At 35.7% G+C, this 21,359-nt stretch overlaps 1 protein-coding gene across 2 annotated transcripts in view; it reads left to right on the forward strand.

Annotated features, from left to right (window-relative positions):
- NUP205 (nucleoporin 205) overlaps positions 1-21,359 on the forward strand; it is a 102,467-nt gene that overhangs the window by 32,416 nt on the left and 48,692 nt on the right. Inside the window, exons 14-27 of one of the 2 annotated variants that reach the window (XM_069087293.1) lie at positions 2,090-2,140; positions 2,762-2,971; positions 6,368-6,467; positions 6,940-7,077; positions 7,972-8,161; positions 8,839-8,959; positions 10,408-10,489; positions 10,814-10,978; positions 11,636-11,760; positions 12,400-12,514; positions 16,604-16,753; positions 17,799-17,873; positions 19,208-19,365; positions 20,086-20,166. In XM_069087293.1, coding sequence (XP_068943394.1) covers positions 2,090-2,140; positions 2,762-2,971; positions 6,368-6,467; positions 6,940-7,077; positions 7,972-8,161; positions 8,839-8,959; positions 10,408-10,489; positions 10,814-10,978; positions 11,636-11,760; positions 12,400-12,514; positions 16,604-16,753; positions 17,799-17,873; positions 19,208-19,365; positions 20,086-20,166 — 1,761 coding nt within the window. The remainder of the gene's footprint in view (positions 1-2,089; positions 2,141-2,761; positions 2,972-6,367; positions 6,468-6,939; positions 7,078-7,971; positions 8,162-8,838; positions 8,960-10,407; positions 10,490-10,813; positions 10,979-11,635; positions 11,761-12,399; positions 12,515-16,603; positions 16,754-17,798; positions 17,874-19,207; positions 19,366-20,085; positions 20,167-21,359) is intronic. The other variant, XM_069087295.1, reaches the window with a different exon arrangement.

A 21,359-nucleotide genomic window follows, 5' to 3' on the forward strand; every position in this document is an offset into this window, starting at 1 on the left:
TCAGCTCTTATATATTTTTCTAACTGTACTTTGCAAAGTAATGCTTGGTAACAATTTTAACAAAGACAGGAACCAGAAGCATTGTAGTATATCAGTTGTATGGCCCATTTGAAGCACTCTTTATCAGTCATAGTACAGGACTGGAAATGTGTAGGCTTTGGTTCTGTTGCTGATTCTTACTGAAAGCTTCCCTAGATTACTAAGGGCAGATAAAGATTTTTTTCCCCATTACCTATTAAATGTTAATAAATAATGAGCACGAAACTCTTTTATCTCTGGTTTATAGGCTATTCTTGTACCTCTGGAAGCACCTAGATTTACCACAGAAGAATATTTGGGTTGGAAGTGTCTTTTCCTTTTCCTTCCTTACACTCTCACCAAGCGAGTACACTTCATTGAGTGTAATGCCTCTGTGGGACCTCTCATTGCCTTCTGCTGTTGTTCCATTTTGGGACGCTATCACTGTCCGTTAAACTTTGTATTCACTTCATTTTAAGAACAGTATAGAACGTTTTTGTTCATTTATGCCAAGCGTAGAGTTAGCTTAAGATTATGTTTTCGGGTCATTTTTATTCTATATGTATTTTTCTGTATAAGAGGAAGAATACAGTTTAATATTTGCAAGAAATTTTGAGAACACTTTAAATAAAAGTAGAGTATTAAAGTTTGCATTATTTTTTTTGTAAATGCAGATATTGTTGGCATATTGGTATTCAGGGCTTACATTCAGATAGAGGGTAGTTGTAGGCTGAAAAAAAATTACAAATGATTTATAGAAACAGTTCTAGGCTGGGAAACTATTTTTGTAGAATAAATGAAATTTTAGAAATAATAAAAGCTTAACACTCAATATTTCATTGTTCATTGACTTTTTCAGAGCGGATTTTTTTCTTTGCTTTTTGGAAGGGAAGGGCAGGGCAATTGGGATTAAGTGACTTCCCCAAGGTCACACAGCTAGTAAGTGTTAAAGTGTCTGAGGTCAGAATTGAACTCAGGTCCTCCTGACTTCAGGGCCAGTGCTCTATTCACTGTACCACCTAACTGCCCCCAGAGCCGATTTTAAGGGAAGTGAAATATTATAGATAACACAAGCATATGTGCCCAGAGGATTTTAGATAGATCTGAATTTAAAAAAATATTATGGAATTGACTTGTTAAGTTACAGTATTTTAAAAAATTTATTATTGTTTTGTTGTGGTTTGAGTTGGATAAATGTAATGACATACTCATTTCATGTGTTTCATGGGAAACGGAATTTAGATTATAACTTTTTTGTTTGTAATATAATATTGAAACATAGCTCTCTTTAGTAGTTGTATTGAAAGATTCTATATGATAGCATTTTCTTGGCTAAGAAGAATATTTTAATTCATGGACTTTTTGGTCAACTAGTAGCAAAGTCAGGGCGAAACATCAATGTTTATAAATTTGTCTTAGGAGCATGTCCTTAGAATCTACATTCTATTTTTTAGGTCCACCTATAGAGCTATGTAAGGCACAGTAGGATGGTGCAGTGGATAGAATGCCAGGCCTGGAGTCAGGAAGACCTGAGTTTAAACTCAGATACTTACTAGTTGTGTGACCCTGGGCAAGTCACTTAACCCTGTTTGCCTCAGTTTCCTCATCTGTAAAATGAGCTGGAGAAGGAAATAACAAATCAATCCAGTATCTTTGCCAAGAAAAGCCTAGAGGTGTGCATGAAGAGTTGGACATGACAAATTGACTGAATAACAACATAGGTCTGCTTGTAAACTCACATTTGAAAATCAGCAGTTCAATACGAGTAAGATTTCATCCCAGAATACCTTTTTAATTTTCTGTTATTGAAGTAATGAAGAAGGGATTTATTTGTTGTTAATATTTGAGAATTGCTAAAAACCTATGTAATTGACATTTTACCTTTAACTGAAATACACACTAATGAAAGCCCATGGAGAGACTTCAGAAGTACTATTTTAAAGTCAGTAGACTACTTGTAAAATATAATCAAGGATAACGGTACCTGTGATAATTAATGACAATGGAAAACCATAGCTTCATGGACAGAATAGAAACGTCCCTAATTTCTTTTTCTTCTTATTTTTAAAAGATATTACAGACTGTAAGGATCCCAAGCCAGAGACAAGCAATTGGCATTGAGGTAAATAGTTCCTATTAGTCAAAGTGTTAATTTTGTAAATTTCATTTAATGTTGGGGGAAGCTGTAAGAAATGCGTTTTTTTGTTACATTTCCATATTTTCAGATTTTATGTATTTTCCTTTCAAGAGTTAGGAGTTTTCTGTCAGTGCTGAATTGAAACATTCTACATATATCTGAATTAAAATGAACAGTGCTTGATGTAGAAAGGCTCTTTTAATGGAATTTCAGAATGCAAAATGGATTGTTGTAGACCAGTCATGTGAACTGCTGCAGTTTCTAGATTCACCTCATTTAAGTTAGGTTATTCAAGTCAATCCAAAGTCAGAATTTACTTCTTTTGGTTTTATTTTCAATGTTGGAGATAAATTATGCAGTTCATCAAAATTAGGAATTTTTGGTTCTGTAACTGTTTTGGTGTATGTTTATGTATGTGTACATATACACATATTTTCCCCTCCTTTGCATTTCTTTGAAACATGAAAATATTTGTTCATTCACATCTTGCAAGAATGTTAAAATGTTAATGAATTAATGACTTGAGAGCCTCAGCTTCTGTTCTTTTTATGTCAAACTTTCTTATTTTTTTAACTTTTGTCTCCAATGTTTGTTTCCATTGGTAAGGTTGAACTAAATGAAATAGAATCCAGGTGTGAAGAATATCCACTGACAAGGGCCTTTTGTCAGCTTATTAGCACACTAGTAGAAAGTTCATTTCCATCTAACCTGGGGGCTGGACTGCGTCCACCTGGCTTTGACCCATACTTGCAGTTCCTCAGAGATTCTGTGTTTCTCCGATTTCGCACTAGAGCTTATCGCAGAGCAGCTGAAAAGGTAACTTCTCAGAGGGATATTGGCTTTATAATTTTTCAAATCTGTTACTTTGCTGAATTGCTTTTCTGTTAAAAATAGTAGGTGCTATAAATGCACTTTACATTTGGAAGATACAGTGATGTATGTCCATTGGAGCAATACTGCTTTTTATTTCATTTTATATTTTGAACTCTGTAATATCAGGAGTTGATAGCTTTTGTTCATTTCTATAAATCAGATGAAAAGAATCTTGGTTTTTGAAGTTAAAACTAGGGAATTTCTATTATTTACTTATATCAGTAAGTAATTGCTGTTTGCTTTGACATTTTCTTCTTGACTTTGTGAATCCTTTACATGTCAGACATCTAGAGTCTATCAGGTCTTTGACATTTTATAGATTATTAATTTCAAATACCTTAGAATGAATAGTTATTCAGAAGTTTGTCAGGAAAACAAGAGATATTCTGTAGTGTTGAAACCTTGACTATTGAGAACTCACCTTCCCCAATTGGTTTAGTTCAAAAGACTTTACCTTGTAAGGATCCTATATTTCCTGGACAGATCACACCTTCTAGGCCTTATAGAACTCATCTAATTTGTAGTGCCAACTCCACTCACCCTTAAGTGAGGACTTTGAACTGAATCTTGACAAAGTTTGGCTTAGATTTTGTCATCTGGAGCAGTTTCCCAGAATTTCATGGTTTATAAAGAATATTGCATTATTTTTCCAGGGAACTTTTCAGATGGGCTGTTTTTTACTGACTTCTTTGTAGTAGGAGTGAGCTGTCAAAGAGGTACCTCCTGAACTCTTAAAAACACATTGCTAATGTCTTAGGATTTACATATAATTATATTACTATTAATATAAAAATAATATTCATGTTTTATTGTCAAACATTTAAGTATCAATTAGATGCTATATAACTATAGTACTTCATGATTACAAATATTTCCTGATTTTTAAAAAATATTTTCACTTCCAAAGAGATCAGTATGACTTTAGCATCTATTACCCAAGTAAGCATTGTTCTATCTTGTTCTTATTTTGTAATCACATAATCTAGAATCAGTCAGGATTTCTTCTTTCATTAGCCAGTCAGAAAACTTTTATTAAAGGCTTACTATACGTGCATGATACTGTACCGAGCTCTGAGGATCCAACAAAAGGTAAAAACAGTTCATGCCCTCAGGGTGCTCACAGTCTTATAGTGGAGGCAATAAGCAAATAACTAAATGTGAATAAGATTTATGTGGAGTAAATTGGACATAATCTTAGGGATAAGGCATCAGTGGGAATGAATGAGGAGAAACCTGCAAAGAACATGGCATTTGAATTAAATCTTGAAAGGTGCCAGGGAATCCAGGAAGTGGATGTGAGAAAGAGAACAATTAAAGAGATCGTTAATAACTTTGGAGAGAGTAGTTTCAATAGAAGGATGATACCAGAAGCCAGACTAAAGAGGGTGCAAAAGAGAAAAGGAAGCGGAGGCATTGATTATAGACAGCTTTCTTAAGGACTTTAGCCACGAAAGGGAGTAGTGATGAAAGATTATAACTAGTGGGAATGCTAGGGTCCCTGAGAGTTTTAAAGGATGGTGGAGACTTAGACATTACTGTAGGCATCAAGAAAGTGACCAGTAGAGAGGGAGAGAAAAGGAGAGATTAAAGATTAGTGAGAGTAGAGACAATAGAGGGGGACAAGTCTGCTGGAAAAGACAGGATGGAATGGGATCAAGGGTGCACATGAAGGGGGTTTGTCTAGGCAAAGAGGATACTGCTTCATGTAAGAGTGGTGTGAATCAGGACATAGTGGGAAAGCTATCAGAGTGATGTTAGATAGGAACAGTTGCCATGTAATGTTTGAAAAATAATGAAAAGATTTGGAATCTTCCCTCTTACTAGGAGAATATTAAATTGGTTAGAGAGATGTCAAAGGGATTGTCTTGCTGTGGTGAGGACCTATTTGACATTATGTAACACAAATTTGTAATCGACCCAGTCAGCATATGATTTTCCTGGTTTTCTCTAGCTCTACTTGGAAGCATGTGAACAGTGGTGGCAGCCAGTGGTGGGAATAATCCAAAGTTGGGATTTGGAAAAGCATTATCTGCAATAGAATAAGGAGTTAAGGGACTTAAGTAGAGATAAAATGGTTTACCAACAGGTCTAGATAGGGATGGGGAAGGGGGATGGGGGGGTAGCCAGTGTGGGACTGATGACCTGGGAAAGAACTGAGAGACAGATGAAGGAATTGAAGGGCATGATCAGGAGCAAGAACAGGATTAGGAATTGTATGATTGAGGGAAAGATCGAGTGATAAAAGATCATGGTCTGATAAAGGAATTTCAGCAATCATGACCATGAAAGTGGAACACTTGTGGGTGATGACAAGGTCAAGTGGATCAAGATCAAGTCCATCTATGTGTCTGCCTGAGGTAGAGAAGAGTAAGTCGTGGGAAATGAGTTGACTGAGGAATTGGGAGGTTAGAGTATTTGAGGGAGTGCCATTATGTAAGATGAAGGAGTTAGGGAGGAGAGAAAGACTGTCAGTCAGACATGGAACTCAATGAAGAAGCCAGGAGAGAGTCCTGGGAGGGGCTTGATAACAGATAATCAGGATCTTGATCTTGACCTTTTCTGTGCCTTTTATAGTTAATATTTGCTCTATACCATTTTCCTTTTGACATTGTGAATCTTTCATTCAAGTATTAGAAGATGTCCTTATCCAAAGATTCTTGCTTCTCATAGAGCATAGTTAGTGGTTTAGGTAATGTGTGCGCACAAGTATCACCTGAGAGTTTGCAAGCTCTGGTTAACCAAAGCAAGTCCTAGGTGCTAGGTCCATTGTCAGCCATCTTAAATCTATGGCTGGTGGGGGCTAGTTTGTGGGGAGAAGCAGGACAAAGGATGTAGTTTCAAAGTATGAAATACTAAAACTTTTTTGGTTGAAACTCTATGAAAGGTTAAAACTTTATGAGGAGCCAGAGTCCAAATCAGGTTTTAGTTAGCAAATGTAATAAATACAGTTCTTTAAGATAACAGTGATTTAAAGGCACAGATGTTTGCTTTAAAAAATTCCTCATATGATGAAAAAAAATTTTTGCATGAATTGTAATAGACATAATGGTTACTTGCCTTTATAAATATTAATACAAATAAATAAGCCCTCAATTTTTTATTTAACCAGCACATGAACAAAGACAGTAAAACAAAAAAGTATTCTATTTCTTTATTTGCTTCTAATGGAGGAAGAAAAAGAATGTAAAATGAGTCAAAAGTGCTGCTGAGAAAAGTTACTTTCTTTTTCTATAGGGTCCATAAGAGTACATGGTTATGAGTTGGTGTTTCTTGTATCTGTCTTGTCTATCCCCACCCCATTAATGTGTACCTGGATGAAAAGTATTTTATTTTCTTTAGTGGGAAGTTGCTGAGGTGGTGCTAGAAGTGTTTTATAAACTGCTCAGAGATTATGAACCTCAGCTGGAAGATTTTGTGGACCAGTTTGTAGAATTGCGAGGTAATTTGATTATTTTTTGCTTTCTATTTTTCAAACATATTGGAAACTTTTGTAGCTTGGAAGTAAAAAATTAGGCATTTAAAAACATTTTTCACTTTTAATATGTCTGTCACATCAATTGTCACAAAATTAGCGTCAAATCCTTTCACCAAGTGTAGATACTTCCTTATGGAATTCAGTTAATTGACAGACATTTACTGAGCTGTTGTTGTGCAGAGGCAACCTTATTGAAATTTCTACCTCCTGAAGTTTCTAAGTGATTAATAAACTGCACAACTCTCTACAGACAGAAGTAATCACTTAAGTTAGATTTTAGTTTGTAGTGTTATAAGGGTTGTTCATGGGTATGCTCTTTGGGGGCTAGTTATTTTAAAACAATAAATAGGTTACTTTTTAAATACTTGAATGAAGAAAAATATGAAAATTATTGATTCTTCAAATCCTGGTCCATGTTTTGGTATTTCCTTTTTAGGAGAAGAAATCATAGCCTATAAGCCTCCAGGATTTAGTTTGATGTATCATCTTCTGAATGAGTCACCAATGCTGGAACTTTCTCTTAGTTTGTTGGAAGAAGGTGTTAAGCAGCTTGATACCTATGCACCTTTCCCTGGTATGTATTTGGATGCTATTACTTACATATACATTCTAACACACAGACACACACTGTTTACATTATCTTAGGGATTCCTGCCTTCAACATTATGCATACTTTTATTGGTTCATACTTTCAGATGTTCTATGATATACTATATAATTTCACTTCTCTAAAGTTGTAATCTAGAGATCTGTCAAAATTACTGTATTTCAGCAAAATTTATTGTAAAGTGAATATCTGTTGGATATGCATTTTATTAGAACAGTTGGTCCCAGGATGTAATGAAATCACATTTTAGACTGTAGTATTTATTAAGCCTTTTAAGATTATGTATTTAAAAGAAATGTGAAAAATATGACTGCTTTCAGAGATGGCAGTGTTAGGGGAAAAATGGTGGACTCCTTATGTTAGCATGAGAACTTGATGTAAATTTTGAGTGATGCTGGTCCTCAGAATGTGTAATGCAGCTTGTTAATTCTGTATACTTCAGATTCAGTTCAGTGATAAATGAATTTCTGTTAAGTTAATGAATTGTTTGATTTCATGGTTTAATATTTGCTCTGTAGGATAAGATGTTTGTATTGTGTCAAGATAAAGCATTTGCAAAATTATTTTATGTGGCATAGATGTATGGATATGAGTTTATGCTAACCACCTTTGAATTTGTATCAGATGGTAATGAATTTTTAAGACCATTCATTTACATGGTTAAAACCCTCTCTGTGATGCTGAGCCATTTGTCATTGTGGAAGGACTTTTAGTAGTGAGAACTTTCTTTTCCTGGTGTTCAGGAGCTGTGGCTGCTTGTGGGTTGTGACTGGAGTGCCTTGAGAATTTGCCAGGTCATTGTCATATTTTAGGTATGTGTCACATTGTAGACACTCTCTAAGTTCATTTTGTTGATTATAGGGAAGAAACACTTGGAGAAAGCAGTGCAGCACTGTCTTGCTCTTCTTAATTTGACTCTGCAGAAGGAGAATCTCTTTATGGATCTTCTAAGAGAAAGTCAGCTAGCTCTAATAGTCACTCCATTGGAACAGCTATTACAAGGCATTAATCCCCGAACTAAGAAGGCAGATAATGTGGTTAACATTGCCAGGTAAGTGACCACTGGACATAGAAAAAAAACATAAAAAGATGAAACTTTGATTTCTAAATTTGATAGGACTGTTGCTAATATAGTTTATTTTTTTTTACTGTTGCCTTTTAAAATGTGATGATTCTGTTATTTCTGATGGAATATATTATTATTTTGCCATTTCTGATATGCTCGTGGGTTAATATTTTCCAGGATTTGTTGCTTTTAAAACAAGTTAAATTGGGGCGGCCAGGTAGCATGGCAAGTAAGAGCACTGGCCCCAGAGTTGGGATGACCTGGGATCGAATCCAGGCTCAGATACTTACCACCACATCCAGAAATAACTGGCTGTGTAACCTTGAGCAAGTTACTTAACCCCAATTGCTTAATTAAAACAAACAAACAAAAAACCAATTGTTTAAAAAGAAAAAGTTAAATTAACCTCGAGTGCTTAGTTTAAAATATCAAATCATTACTTCTCCATATCAGCAGTATTGTAGATTGTAAGAGTACGTCCACATTTTTAATATTAAAAGATTAAAAAAAGATTTCTCATGTTTGCTGGGTAACATACTTAGTTAAAAATTTGACCCACCCCTTTTGAGCTCTTGTTCATCTGTTCTGAGTCTTCATTCTTAGAGAACTGTAGGAGGCCAAAATTTTCACTGTAATGTACTTTTAACATTAATGTTTTAAAGGTACCTCTATCATGGCAATAGCAATCCTGAACTGGCTTTTGAAAGTGCCAAGATCCTCTGCTGTATTTCTTGCAATTCTAACATTCAGATAAAATTAGTAGGAGATTTCACACATGATCAGGTAAACTCTGTGTGTGTGTGTGTGTGTGTGTGTGTGTGTGTGTGTGTGTTTGAGATGTATATATTGTTAAACTATGTTAGAAGAATTTGCTCTTATTGATGAAAGATTATCTCAAAGGGAAAAAATATGTATACATATGGTTCTTTATATTTAAGGATGATGCTACAAAAAATTATTGTATAGGCCAATGTAACCAATTGTCTACACAGTGAACACATTTAAAGACATAAATCATATGATTTTGTACTCCAGATACCATTTCTGTTGCCTGTCATTATATTTGACTGCTTCTTTGTCTTACCATCATTCTGCTGCCTTGGTTGCAATTGAGTCATTCTGTCTGTGATTGCTGCTCATTGGCATGGCCTGTTTGTTTTTGTGGTTTCCCAGCAGTCCCCATCTATGCCATATCATTTCATATTGTGCTTTATCATCTCTTACATTTTGGTTCTCACTTTCCTTTGTACAGCTTTCACATTTCTGACAATTGTCACACTTCTGCTTACCAAACAGCAGCTGTTTAAATGAGCCTCCTGTTATTGAGGCTGTCGTTTAGCAGATTAGAAATTCTTCTAAAGGAAAAGAAGAGTATATATATAAACCATGGGCTCCAGATGTGCAAAATTGGTTATGGTGTGTCTCTGTAGAAAGCACAAGTGAATTCATTTAGTCTTGAAAAATAGAGTAATATAATATGACTTTTAAAAGTGTGATTTCATTTTTCAAAGGGAAGAGTAATAGCTACCTTTTTTGGACATATTAAAGCTTTTTTGTAGAAGGCTGTCTAGGTAGTTTTTAGAGAAACTAACAATTTCATAAAATCTCTTTGAAAATTAGAGAAATCAGTTAGCCATTCGGTAAACATTTATTAAATGCCTGTTATGTGCCTGGCATTATGCTGAGTGCTGGGGATGCAAAAGGAGGCAAAAGAGAGTCCCTGGTCCTCAAGGAGCTTACAATCTAATGGGGGAGACAACATGCAAACAAATATATATATAAAACAAGCCATATATGGGATAAATGGGAAATAATTAAAAGAAGAAAAGCACTAGAATTAAAAAGATGTAGGAAAGTCTTCCTGTAGGAGGTGTGATTTTAGCTGGGACTTAATGGAAGCCACAGAGGTCAGTAGTCAGAGTGGAGGGAAGGAGAACGTTCTAGGCATGGGGAACAGTCAAGAGAGAATGCCCAGAGCTGAGAGACGAGTGTCTTGTTCATGGAACAGCCAGGAGGCCAGTGTCACTTAATTGAAAAGTATGTGTTGGAGTGTAAGGTGTAAGTCTGGAAAGGTAGGAGTGGGCTACATTAAGAAGTGTTTAAATTTAATTTGTTGAAAAAGTTCATCTTTTAGTTCACCTGGATAATATTTATATTGATTTTATGTGTTTCCTAGCAAGTGATTCAGTTTTTGTAATTTTTCATTTTCTACCTTTTTGTAATGATTTCAGAGTGTAAGCCAGAAGCTGATGGCTGGATTTGTGGAGTGTTTGGATAGTGAAGATGCAGAGGAATTCATTAATGCAGAAGAGGGTATGCTTAATTATGGATTATATTAACATGATGTTTGTTATATGGATTATATTAACATGATGTTTGTTATATTAATATAGTTAGTGAATAAAAGAAAATGGATGAAACAAAAAAAACTCATTAGTGGAGTCAGAGAAAATGGGAAAAAAATTTTTTGAGAAACTTTTTGGGGAAAAAAGTAGTACAAAGTAATGGAAGATTGGGTAAATTTTAACTAATCAGGACAAAAAATTGTACTAATATCTTTGTGTAGAATAATTGTCACTTTACTGACATTAACTTTTTTATGATGCTGTCACTTTTCTTTTTTATTTCTTACTGAAGAATTAGAACCTGATAGGAAGTTAGCACGAATCCGCCATGAAACAAGAATACACATCTTGAATCTTCTTATTACTTCTCTGGAGCGCAATCCACCCAACCTTGCCTTGTATCTCCTGGGCTTTGAATTGAAGAAACCTGTTAGTACCACAAACCTCCAGGATCCAGGTATGAGAGATCAGATACATAGATTTAATATTTATTTCCCAATTAGAGTGACCTAATTATATTTGATGGTGGATATTTCTGGAAATCTGATGTCTATCTGGGAAAATTGGTTGAGGAGTTACATCTTGGTCTCTGTTAATAACTAATAATAATATATCAGTCCTCAGCCAATCTGTTGAGATTAGCCAGACTCTTTCTTCGGTTTGCATTTGACCTACAAATACAGTAATTATATAGCATGTTTATTTTATATATATATATATATATATATCACTGGTTTTATTTTAAAGGGGTGGGAGGAGGGCAGGATTGGGTCTCAGTCAGGCTGTAGGTAGAGTGACCACTCAGTTCTACTACTCATTGGCACAGAAGCTTTGACTTGCTGTGTTTCTGACCTAGATTGGTTTGCCATTCCTTAGGCAGCTCGGTAGCCCCCCACCTACTCTTGGGGGCTCAAACTCCTGAGCTCAAGTGATTCACTGGCATCTGTCTCTTCAGTAGGCAGGGATTACAGGTGTGTGCAGCCATGCCTGGATATTACTGACTTTTAAAAGAAATATTATTTGAGAAATCTGTTTCTGTTAACTGGTTTTTAATGTTAATTGAAGTTTATTAAAGATACTAAGAGGAATTTTTTTGCTTTTGCCTTGTATTCAGGAGTCTTAGGTTGTCCTCGGACATGTCTTCATGCCATATTAAATATTTTGGAGAAGGGAACAGAAGGGAGAACGGGCCCTATGGCAGTAAGGGAATCACCTCAACTTGCAGAGCTGTGCTACCAGGTATAGATTTTTTTTTAAGATCAGGAGCTAAAAGTGATTTTATGAATACAGAATGAACTTAGAGTGGTATGACTAAATTAGAGTGAGAACTTTTGCATTCTCTTACTAGGGTAGCCAGTTACTCAGGGAAAGGTCAAATCTTGAAGAAAATAATTAGAAAACACCAACAGGTGGCTCGTGTTCTTTTGCTGTGTTGGGATTTTTGGTAATAATGTTTAAAGTAAGGTGGCCTGCAAGCCTTTTTTGTTATACTGAGAATTTTCATTCAGTTTTGTTGATAATTATTGGAATCCAACTTGTATAAATCTTTGTCCTTTATACTTTAGTGTCTTCATCCTTAAATTGGGAAAATTTCAGAAAGTCAAATTAATGCAAAGCATAGTAGAATTGTTCTACCTTCCACCTACTTGGGAACAATTAATGATTTAGATAATTAAGGGATTACTTAATCATTAATGTTCTTGCTATATATACCTTCTTTAGTCGTGGAAGTGTGTTTGTCCATCCTGTTTGTTTAAGTTTATAATGTTGTGGAGCCTAAACCTTTGTAGAGCTAAGACTATAAAATTCTTTATCTTTGAAATTTTGTAGCTGATTTAATAGTGCTGACTTAACCATCTGCTTATTTTAATTACATAGGTTATTTATCAGCTATGTGCATGCTCAGACACATCTGGTCCAACTATGAGATATTTGAGAACCAGCCAAGATTTTTTATTTTCTCAGTTGCAGCATCTGCCTTTTTCTAACAGAGGTATGACTTTTTTTTTCCCTCATTCAATCAGTAAGCTTTATTAAGAATTTATTATGGGGCGGCCAGGTGGCTCAGCGAGTAAGAGCACTGGCTCCAATGTCGGGATGACCTGGGGATCAAATCCGGGCTCAGATACTTAGCACCACACCCAGAAATAACTGGCCGTGTAACCTTGAGCAAGTTACTTAACCCCAATTGCTTTAAAAAAAAAAAGAATTTATTATGTTCCAGATACTGTGCCGGGTACTGAAGATATAAAGGAAACAATAAAATCATCACTTAGCTCAAGGAGCTTATATTCTATCAGGTAGACCGCATATACATATATAATATGTACAGAATAAATTAGGTATGTGCAGAATAGATACAAAAGTTAAACACAAGGTAATTAGGGAGCAAATCTACTAATTTCATTTTAATTTGTCCACTCTCTTTTGGGCTACAACCATAACATTGGTGGAATTTTTTCCCATCTATATAGTTTAATTCTTTTTTGCATAATCTGTCATGTTTTGTTTCATGGGGTTAAGAATTTGAGCTATTTGAGCTTGTAGTATAAAGTTTTAAAAATCTATCCTTTCAAGGGTACGGCTTGATTCCTGGATTAGCTGTTGAAATTATGAAATTACATTTAAAGGGTAGGAAAATAGAAGAAAGTGCTGGGAATATTTCAGGGGGAGATTGTGAAAAACAACTCAATTTTGCTTTGTGCTGGTTGCAGTGAAATCACTTCAGATGATCAGACACTTTGTGCAAAAACTAGTTGAGTGTAATACACTCCATTTATGAGCCTGGTATTAGGACATAGGAATAATACTGGTGATAGAGGCTAACCATTCATTTCAGATTTTTCCTTTCCATACATACATGCACCACATAAAGTGTCCCTAACAGATATCACTTTGTCATAATGTTAATACATTATCTACCCAAGTCTTCCCGCTAATCTCCAAAAACTTGTCCAGCTGAGCCTGTGCCCGGTTTGAGTGTTTGCTCTTAACCCTGGCTGCCACATATCATGGAGGTATGTTCAGAACTTCCCAAGTAGTTAGACCTATTTACCACCAACTGATATCAAGCCAGTTCATTCTTCTACTTAGTTGCTTTGTGGAATAGGAAAGGAGAAAAGAAAAAGTGAAGCTTAAAAATACAAACAACTTGTATCTCAACTAATGCACATTCAGAATCATTGTCCCTTCTTTACTTTCTTTAAAAACAGGGCCCACACGTAGGGGCGGCCAGGTGGCTCAGTGAGTAAGAGCACCGGCCCCGGTGTCGGGATGACCTGGGGATCAAATCTGGGCTCAGATACTTAGCACCACACCCAGAAATAACTGGTCATGTAACCTTGAGCAAGTTACTTAACCCCAATTGCTTAAAAAAAAAAATAGGGCCCACATCTCTAATACCAGGCTCCAACTCTAGTCAATTGCCCTTTTGATATCCTTCTTATGGGAAGATTGGATTGATTATACCTTTTCCAGCTATGGACATTTTACCAACATAATTCCCTCTAATTTTTGTAAAGATAGATCTTATACTTTTATAATAGGAATGTGACCTCCAAGGAGCATATCTGGTATTTGTTGCTATGAATTATTTGTCCTCTGCAACATTGTTTCACCAACAGTTGTCTAAATTTAACTCATCTGATTGCATTGGGTGTTTGGTTTTTCTTTTTTTAGATTTTTATGGTTGTTCTGTTTGAACCAATTAGAGATATTAGTTGGGATATGCCTCTAGTTTAGGGATAAATTTTGAAGGGTACTGTATCCCAATCCATATGAAAACTGGCCATTAGTATTCTACTTAATGTGTTTTTAAAACTTAGAGTCCTGTCTTATTCAAGACTTAGTATATGTAATCATTATCTTCACAAATCTCACCACATTAATTTACTACTTTGCCATTTTAATGAGTTAAGGATCACAGGTTAACACAACAGAAATAGGCATTCTTATAGCTGGTAGAGGAGACTTTCCTGATGTCCCCAAATGTGAGTGCTTTCTGCCTCCTCAAAAATACTTTGTATTTCTTTTCTGTGTAATTTTTTTTAGTAGATACTTTTTGAATGCTGGTTGAATTGAGCTGTGAAACATGTATTATTACTAAATAATACCCTAAATGTGTCACCTGTTAAGTGATTTTTGTCAAATTCTCAAAAATTAATTTTAAATTTAATTAGCATTTGTATTATAAAATCAAACTATGTATTATCAAATCCTTAAGTCTGATAGTCATTCAGTTGTCTAGAAGTATCATCTGAAATTACTTTGAAGTATGATTCATGGTTCTAGATTGATTTAAGTTAAACATTTCTACTATTCTTGGTGCTGGAGATACAAAGAAAAAGCAAAAACAGGACTTGCCCTCCAGAAGCTTACAGTCTAATGGGAAATGCTGAATGCGTGTTAATATATAAAGTATACTTATTCAGCTAGTATATATCAAACTGTGCCACTATAGAGGATTTACATTTTCCTATGTCTGCATTTGCTTTTTCTTATCTGTTAAACCTGCTACTTTAAAAAAAAATGTTTATGGTAGTTCCTCTAAGTGAAATATAGCTTTATTGAAATTAAATGAAAAAGCCTTGTTACTTAAGATTCTTCCTCCTCATTTCCACCTCTCTTTTCCTGACTTCTTTCAAGTTTCAGCTTAATTCCTACCTTCCTCTAGAGGCCTTCCCTGTTTCCCCCCCACTACTAATGCATTCCCATTCTATCATATTCCTTTTAGTTTGTATATATTAGTTATTTATACATTGTCTCCTCCATTAGAATATAAGCTTCTTGAGGGCAAGGTCTAATTTTCCTTTCTTTGTATTCCTGGGTGCTTAGCACAGTACTTGGCTCATAGTGCTTAGTAAGTGCTTGTTGACTGACTGCCAAATAGCAGAAGGTCTGGTCTTTTTGCTTAGATTGGTTTATCTGTTTTTATGTCTGTGTATTCATTTTTTTTTTTTGGAGGGGGGAAGGCAGGCCCAATTGGTATTAAGTGACTTGCCCAAGTTCACACAGCTAATACATGTAATGTGTCTGAGGCCAAATTTGAACTCAGGTTCTCCTGACTCCAGGTCTGGTGCTCTATTCACTGCACCACCTAGCTAGTGTATTTATTTTTGTCATTATTATTATCATCTTCATTACTAATAGAAAGTGTTGTATAATGGATGGAGACCTAGCCCAGAGTCACGTTACATGCTGAATGTGTGACCTTGAGCAAGCCACAACTTCTCAATGTACTCAGCTTACTCTTTTTTTTTTAAGCAATTGGGGTTAAGTAACTTGCTCAAGGTTACACGGCCAGTTATTTCTGGGTGTGGTGCTGAGTGTCTGAGCCCGGGATTCGATCTCCAGGTCGTCCCAACACTGGAGCCAGTGCTCTTACTCGCTGTGCTACCTGGCCGCCCCTCAGCTTACTCTTAAGACTGTGCGTTGCAGAGCAGTTCTTGGTCTGCATTGGAATTCCTTATGCCAGTAAAATCACAGGTCAGGAGAAAAATAAATAAATAAAAACAGTCATAACAATAGCTTATATTTACACAGTGCTTTCAAGTTTGCAAAACACTTTTGCATGCATTTTCTCATTAGAGATGTAGCAAGGCATAGACTGGATTTAGAGTCCAACTCAGACTCATACTAGCTATTGCTCTAGGCAAATAAATTCCTTACAAACCTCTCTTGAATTTCCATTCCTTCAGCTGTAAGATAGTGATAATAATAGTGCCTGCCTCACAGTGTTGTGAGGATCAAAGGAGATAATGTCTGTAAAGCACTTTGCGGATCTTAAAAGTGTGAGTTATTATTAAATCCTCACGATAACCTGTGAGGCAGGTACTATAAATACCCTATTTTAAAGATGAGGACACAGGATCAGAGGTTCTTGCTTGTCACACACAACTAGCAATATCTGAAGTATGATTCAGACTTGTCTCTCCTGACTCAAAATCCAGTGCTTTTTCTACTATTCCATGTTGATTTATTAAATTATCATTATGCTGAGAAAACATTTCCCTATCTATATTTCATTATTTTATTTTTTTCCTGTGTGAGTTCCCTTTTACCCACTCATGTTTTTCAATTACAGAATATGAAATATCCATGCTGAACCAAATGTCATGGCTTATGAAGACTGCCTCCATAGAGCTAAGAGTAACTTCTCTTAATCGCCAGCGTTCTCACACTCAAAGACTACTGCACCTGTTGCTAGATGATATGCCAGTCAAACCCTACTCAGGTGAATTATGAATATGGCAGTTTGTTTTATTGTGTTACTTAAGTGTATATTGCAGGGTGTACTGTTCCTGCTTTTTACATACGGACACTTTAAGGTAGTTTTTAATGGTTTTTAAGTATTTATTAACTTTGTAACCTACATGTGTATGCCATTTGTACATCATGAGGGCCCCTTTGTTGAAAACCTAGGTAATGAACTGTTGTGGCACACTTTGCATTTGTGATGCTTATATTGATATCATATTTAAAAACATAGACCAGGTATAATAACTACTTCTTTGACTAGAATTAGTCTTAAACAGTTATCCCTTCCACATTGTGACTTTCCTCATTGTAGTTTCAATATAGCACAATTTGGCATAAAAAATTAAATGGGAATTTTTTGGGAGTTTTGCAGAAGCCACAGATGATACTCAAAGGTCACCAGATGACACAGTGCCATGACCAAGTACTTAATCCAAATTTTACAATAAGATAGTGTAAACATTCCATAATAGAAAAAGTTTAGACTTCTTCTCTGGTATGAAGACCAGACCAGAAAATTTTATGCGGATTTTCTAGATCGTGGGGGCACCACATTCCTGCTTCTACTTCACCATCTAGACTCCTCCTCCCTCCCCCCCTTGGGGTACCACATTCCTAATCCCCTCGATGTGGAAGGGATAACTGTACTTTTTTTAGTTTCATTTTTCTTTTGAATTTTAAAATAACCCCCTTGGACAAGAGTAATGACTAGAGAGTGAAATATGGAAGGTAACTGTTCTTAATCACTAAAACAAATAGTTTGTGGTCTTGTTGCCTCCTTATAAAGGGCTTATAATATCTTATGTGATTGAAATTTATATATGTATATATGTATTTAGATCTATCTTTCTAAGCTGAATAACCCTAAGTTAGTAGTAGTTTTTTTTTAAAACTATCTCTTAGAGTTTAATTAGTTACCTTGAAATAAGAGTGTCTTTGATGATTAGTCCATTTAGCATAGTTACTGAAGAAAGTGAATTTTTGAAATTTTTATTTTTTTTCTTCCTTTTCTAATTCTATAGCAGATGGTGAAGGAGGAATAGAAGATGAAAATAGGTCTGTCAGTGGGTTCCTTCACTTTGATACTGCCACAAAAGGTAAAGCCCTTTGGAATTTTTAAACATAATTTATTTTTTAATCATGATCTTTTCTAAAGCCATTTCAGTAAGCTAATGGGAAAATTTTCTTAGTTGGAATAGATAAATTATACAAAAGGGCTATTTTTCATCTAAACTTATCAGTAATTTGGAACTTTCAACTAGAAGGAAATGAGATGGTAAAAGTATGTTGAAAATGTGAAAGATTGAAATAGAAATTTAAGGGGGTGGCTAGGTGGCACAGTGAGTAGAACACTGGCCCTGGAGTCAGGAGGACTTGAGTTCAAATCTGGCCTCAGACACTTAACACTTACTAGCTTTGCGACCTTGGGCAAGTCATTTAACCCAATTCCCCTGCCCTCCCCCCCTCCAAAGAGCAAAAAGAAAAAAGAAATAGAAATTTAAGACCTCAGGTAGAGCTATCTTCAGCCTTTGGTATAATATGTCTTCTTAATCCTAGCACCATCACTGCATGGGATATTTAAAAATCTAGCCATTGTCTATAAACTAAAAGGAAACTTTTTGTTGAACTGGGGTACTATAGGCTTGCTATACTATTGGTGTCAACATAGCTTCCTTTTGGGCAGTTGATGCATGGTTGAAACTGGCATTGGTGGCAAGAAAGTAGAAAGTCTAAATGTGTTGATTCCAGCAGAAGTGATAACAAATCCTGCTTGGGTCTGAGGATCTACTGAGTTGGAATAGGTATTGAGAATGGAAGATAAGAGGAAAGATTTGGGAACTATATTTTAGCTGGGCAGTGGGAAAAAGTGAGAAGTATTATAGTGGGCATTATATAGTTAGAGAAATTTATAGTAATACATGCAAGTAGCTGTGATAATATAATAGCAATTAATAAGGCTTAAGAACAATAGAAGTGGCTGGTGACCTTGGATATTGTAAATTCATGCCCATTTTTAGTGTGTAATACATATGATAGCTTAGAAAATGGGGACTAGCTTCTGTGGACCTACTGCCTATCCATGGGGAGATAAAAATTCCAGGAAAGGTAGAAATTTTTATCATGCATCTTATCATATTAAATAAAAATATTCTGAAGATGGGGAGAGGTGGCCACTATCTGCTTGTTCACACTAGGAGGAGTGGTTGAGGGCCATGTAGCCTGCCCCTTTGACCTTCAGATGTTTAATACTTTATGGCAGTTGCCTCCTTAAACATATGCATGCTGACCTTTGGTAAATTGTTTAGATATGTTTTTAGGGTTAGATATTCTTGTTGCTTTAGCTCTTATTAAAAATGACCTTTTCAAATAAAGATTTTATGTAGTTCGATTTCTTCTTGAACAAAATTGACTTTTTATTTATTTTTCCTAGTACGTCGGAAAATACTAAGTATTTTGGATTCAATTGACTTCAGCCAAGAGATTCCTGAGCCTTTGCAGTTGGATTTCTTTGATCGTTCTCAGATTGAACAAGTCATTGCCAACTGTGAACACAAGAATTTGAGGGGACAGACAGTTTGTAATGTCAAGGTAAGTAGTGGTTTGACTGAGCTACCATGTCAAAGTGTTTGGACACATGGCTTTTTCCAGTGATTATACTAATCATGCAGAAGTTTCTCTGACTCCACTTCCCATGTATAAAATGGCTATGTAGAATGTAGAGGTACATTTGTATGCCTTCTTCCTCCCCCTAAATACTCCCCATCTCTAGTTATCTTCATGGTAGTTGATCCACCTGACAAGAATTGTGAAGTGTTTGGAAGCATTTTATCATCTGTAGACAGAAGTAATGGATCTCACCATTTTACTGTAAATATTAAGAAGATTCACAGAACTTTGTCACCAACAACATGCCAGAAAGAAAGCTTGTAGCCATTCTTTTCACTTTATAAGTTTCTATCAGTATTTACTGTCTTGAAATTGTATATGCTTGTGCTGCCACTTTTTCAGATAATGGGGGTATGTGTGTTTGTGTGTGTGTGTGTGTGTGTGTGTCTCTCTCTCTCTCTCTTTACACTAGCAATCTACAGATATATGTAGCTGAGCTTTTCACTGCCTTCCTGCCTAGTAGAAAGTAAACTCCTTGTTTACTTTCCTAGGACTGCCTTGTTTTCATCTCCCAGCACACTAGGAATAGTTGGCTCTTAGTAAGTGATTGTTGAACTGAAAGGTCCTGGTCATTGATTGACTTTTAACTCATTTATCCATGTGTCAAAACTATAACTTTGTTTCTCTCTCCTACATCTCTAGCTTCTTCACAGGGTTCTTGTGGCAGAAGTAAATGCTCTTCAGGGTATGGCAGCTATTGGCCAGAGACCTTTGCTTATGGAGGTAAGACCCGTAACTTAAATTTTAAGTTACTTATTCTCAAACAATTTGAAGTTTGGATGAAGAAAAGAAAAAAGGAGTTAAAGAGGGCATTTGCATAAAAAAGATTAGTTTAAATTTTTTTTTTTTTGCTTTTTTGGAGGGCAATTGGGGTTAAGTGACTTGCCCAAAATCACATGGCTAGTAAGTGTGCCAAGTGTTTGAGAACGGATTTGAACTCAGGACCTCCTGACTCCAGGGCCGGTGCTCTATTCACTGTGCTACCTAGCCTCCCCTAGTTTAATTATTAATAGGTAATTTTTCACATGATAAACTTAGTGAGGTGTTCATCTTCCTAGTGTTTGACAAGTAGTAAAGATATTCTATTGAATAGTATGATATACACATGGATATTAACTAGATAGTTAAATAACTTAAAAAGTGAGACACAGAAATGTTTAATGGGAGCTAGAGATATGTTCCTGATGAGTCTAGTTGGTGGTGATGATACTGTTAGGGTGTTTGTTGTCAGTTAAATAAAGGTCCCATTTTCATAGCCCAAGAGATGTGATTATTGAGTCAAACGTGGAAATTTTATTCACTTGACTTTAGCAAAAGTTTAAATTAAATGATAAACCTCTTTCTAGTTAAGTAACCTCTTAACTAGCCAAAAGGTTAAATGTCAAAGGTATTTCTTTGATTTTTAACTTTTGAACCAGTTAGCTGAATTTTATACCTGTGTCTGATATATCAAAGTAAATAATGTGTGTCTGGTTTCTGACAGGACATAGATCAAGGGTTGAGCTCTCTGAAGTGGCATGCTAAGTCTTCATTCATTCATTCCTTAATAAAAAGGGTGAGGGAGAAGATGGTGATGGTGATGGTGGTGGCGGTGGTGTGACTCTTCTTCACAAGCAGTCACCAGCAGATGGTAGTTCAGTAGTAGTTACACACATAGAGAGCCCACTCAAAGGGGACAAATTTGTCTCAGAAAAGGGATAAATGTGAAAAACTTTCTCCTGATCCTTGGACTTCTTGGAAGTCTAGTTACCTAGGAGAAAGGGGGAGGATGGAGCTATGTCCATTTTTATGCACTTCCTTAAAATTCCTTTATCCATAACCCTGGCTTACTATGCCATGAGAAATCACCTCACAAGCCACTTTTGCTATATGTGATATATTTTTCTGGCCTATGTATGGTTACAGGTAGTGTTTTT

The sequence above is a fragment of the Petaurus breviceps genome, unplaced genomic scaffold, assembly GCF_028583685.1.
Source record: "Petaurus breviceps papuanus isolate PSGF00001 unplaced genomic scaffold, PetGlider_PUasm1.0 181, whole genome shotgun sequence".
Taxonomy (NCBI): Eukaryota; Metazoa; Chordata; class Mammalia; order Diprotodontia; family Petauridae; genus Petaurus; species Petaurus breviceps.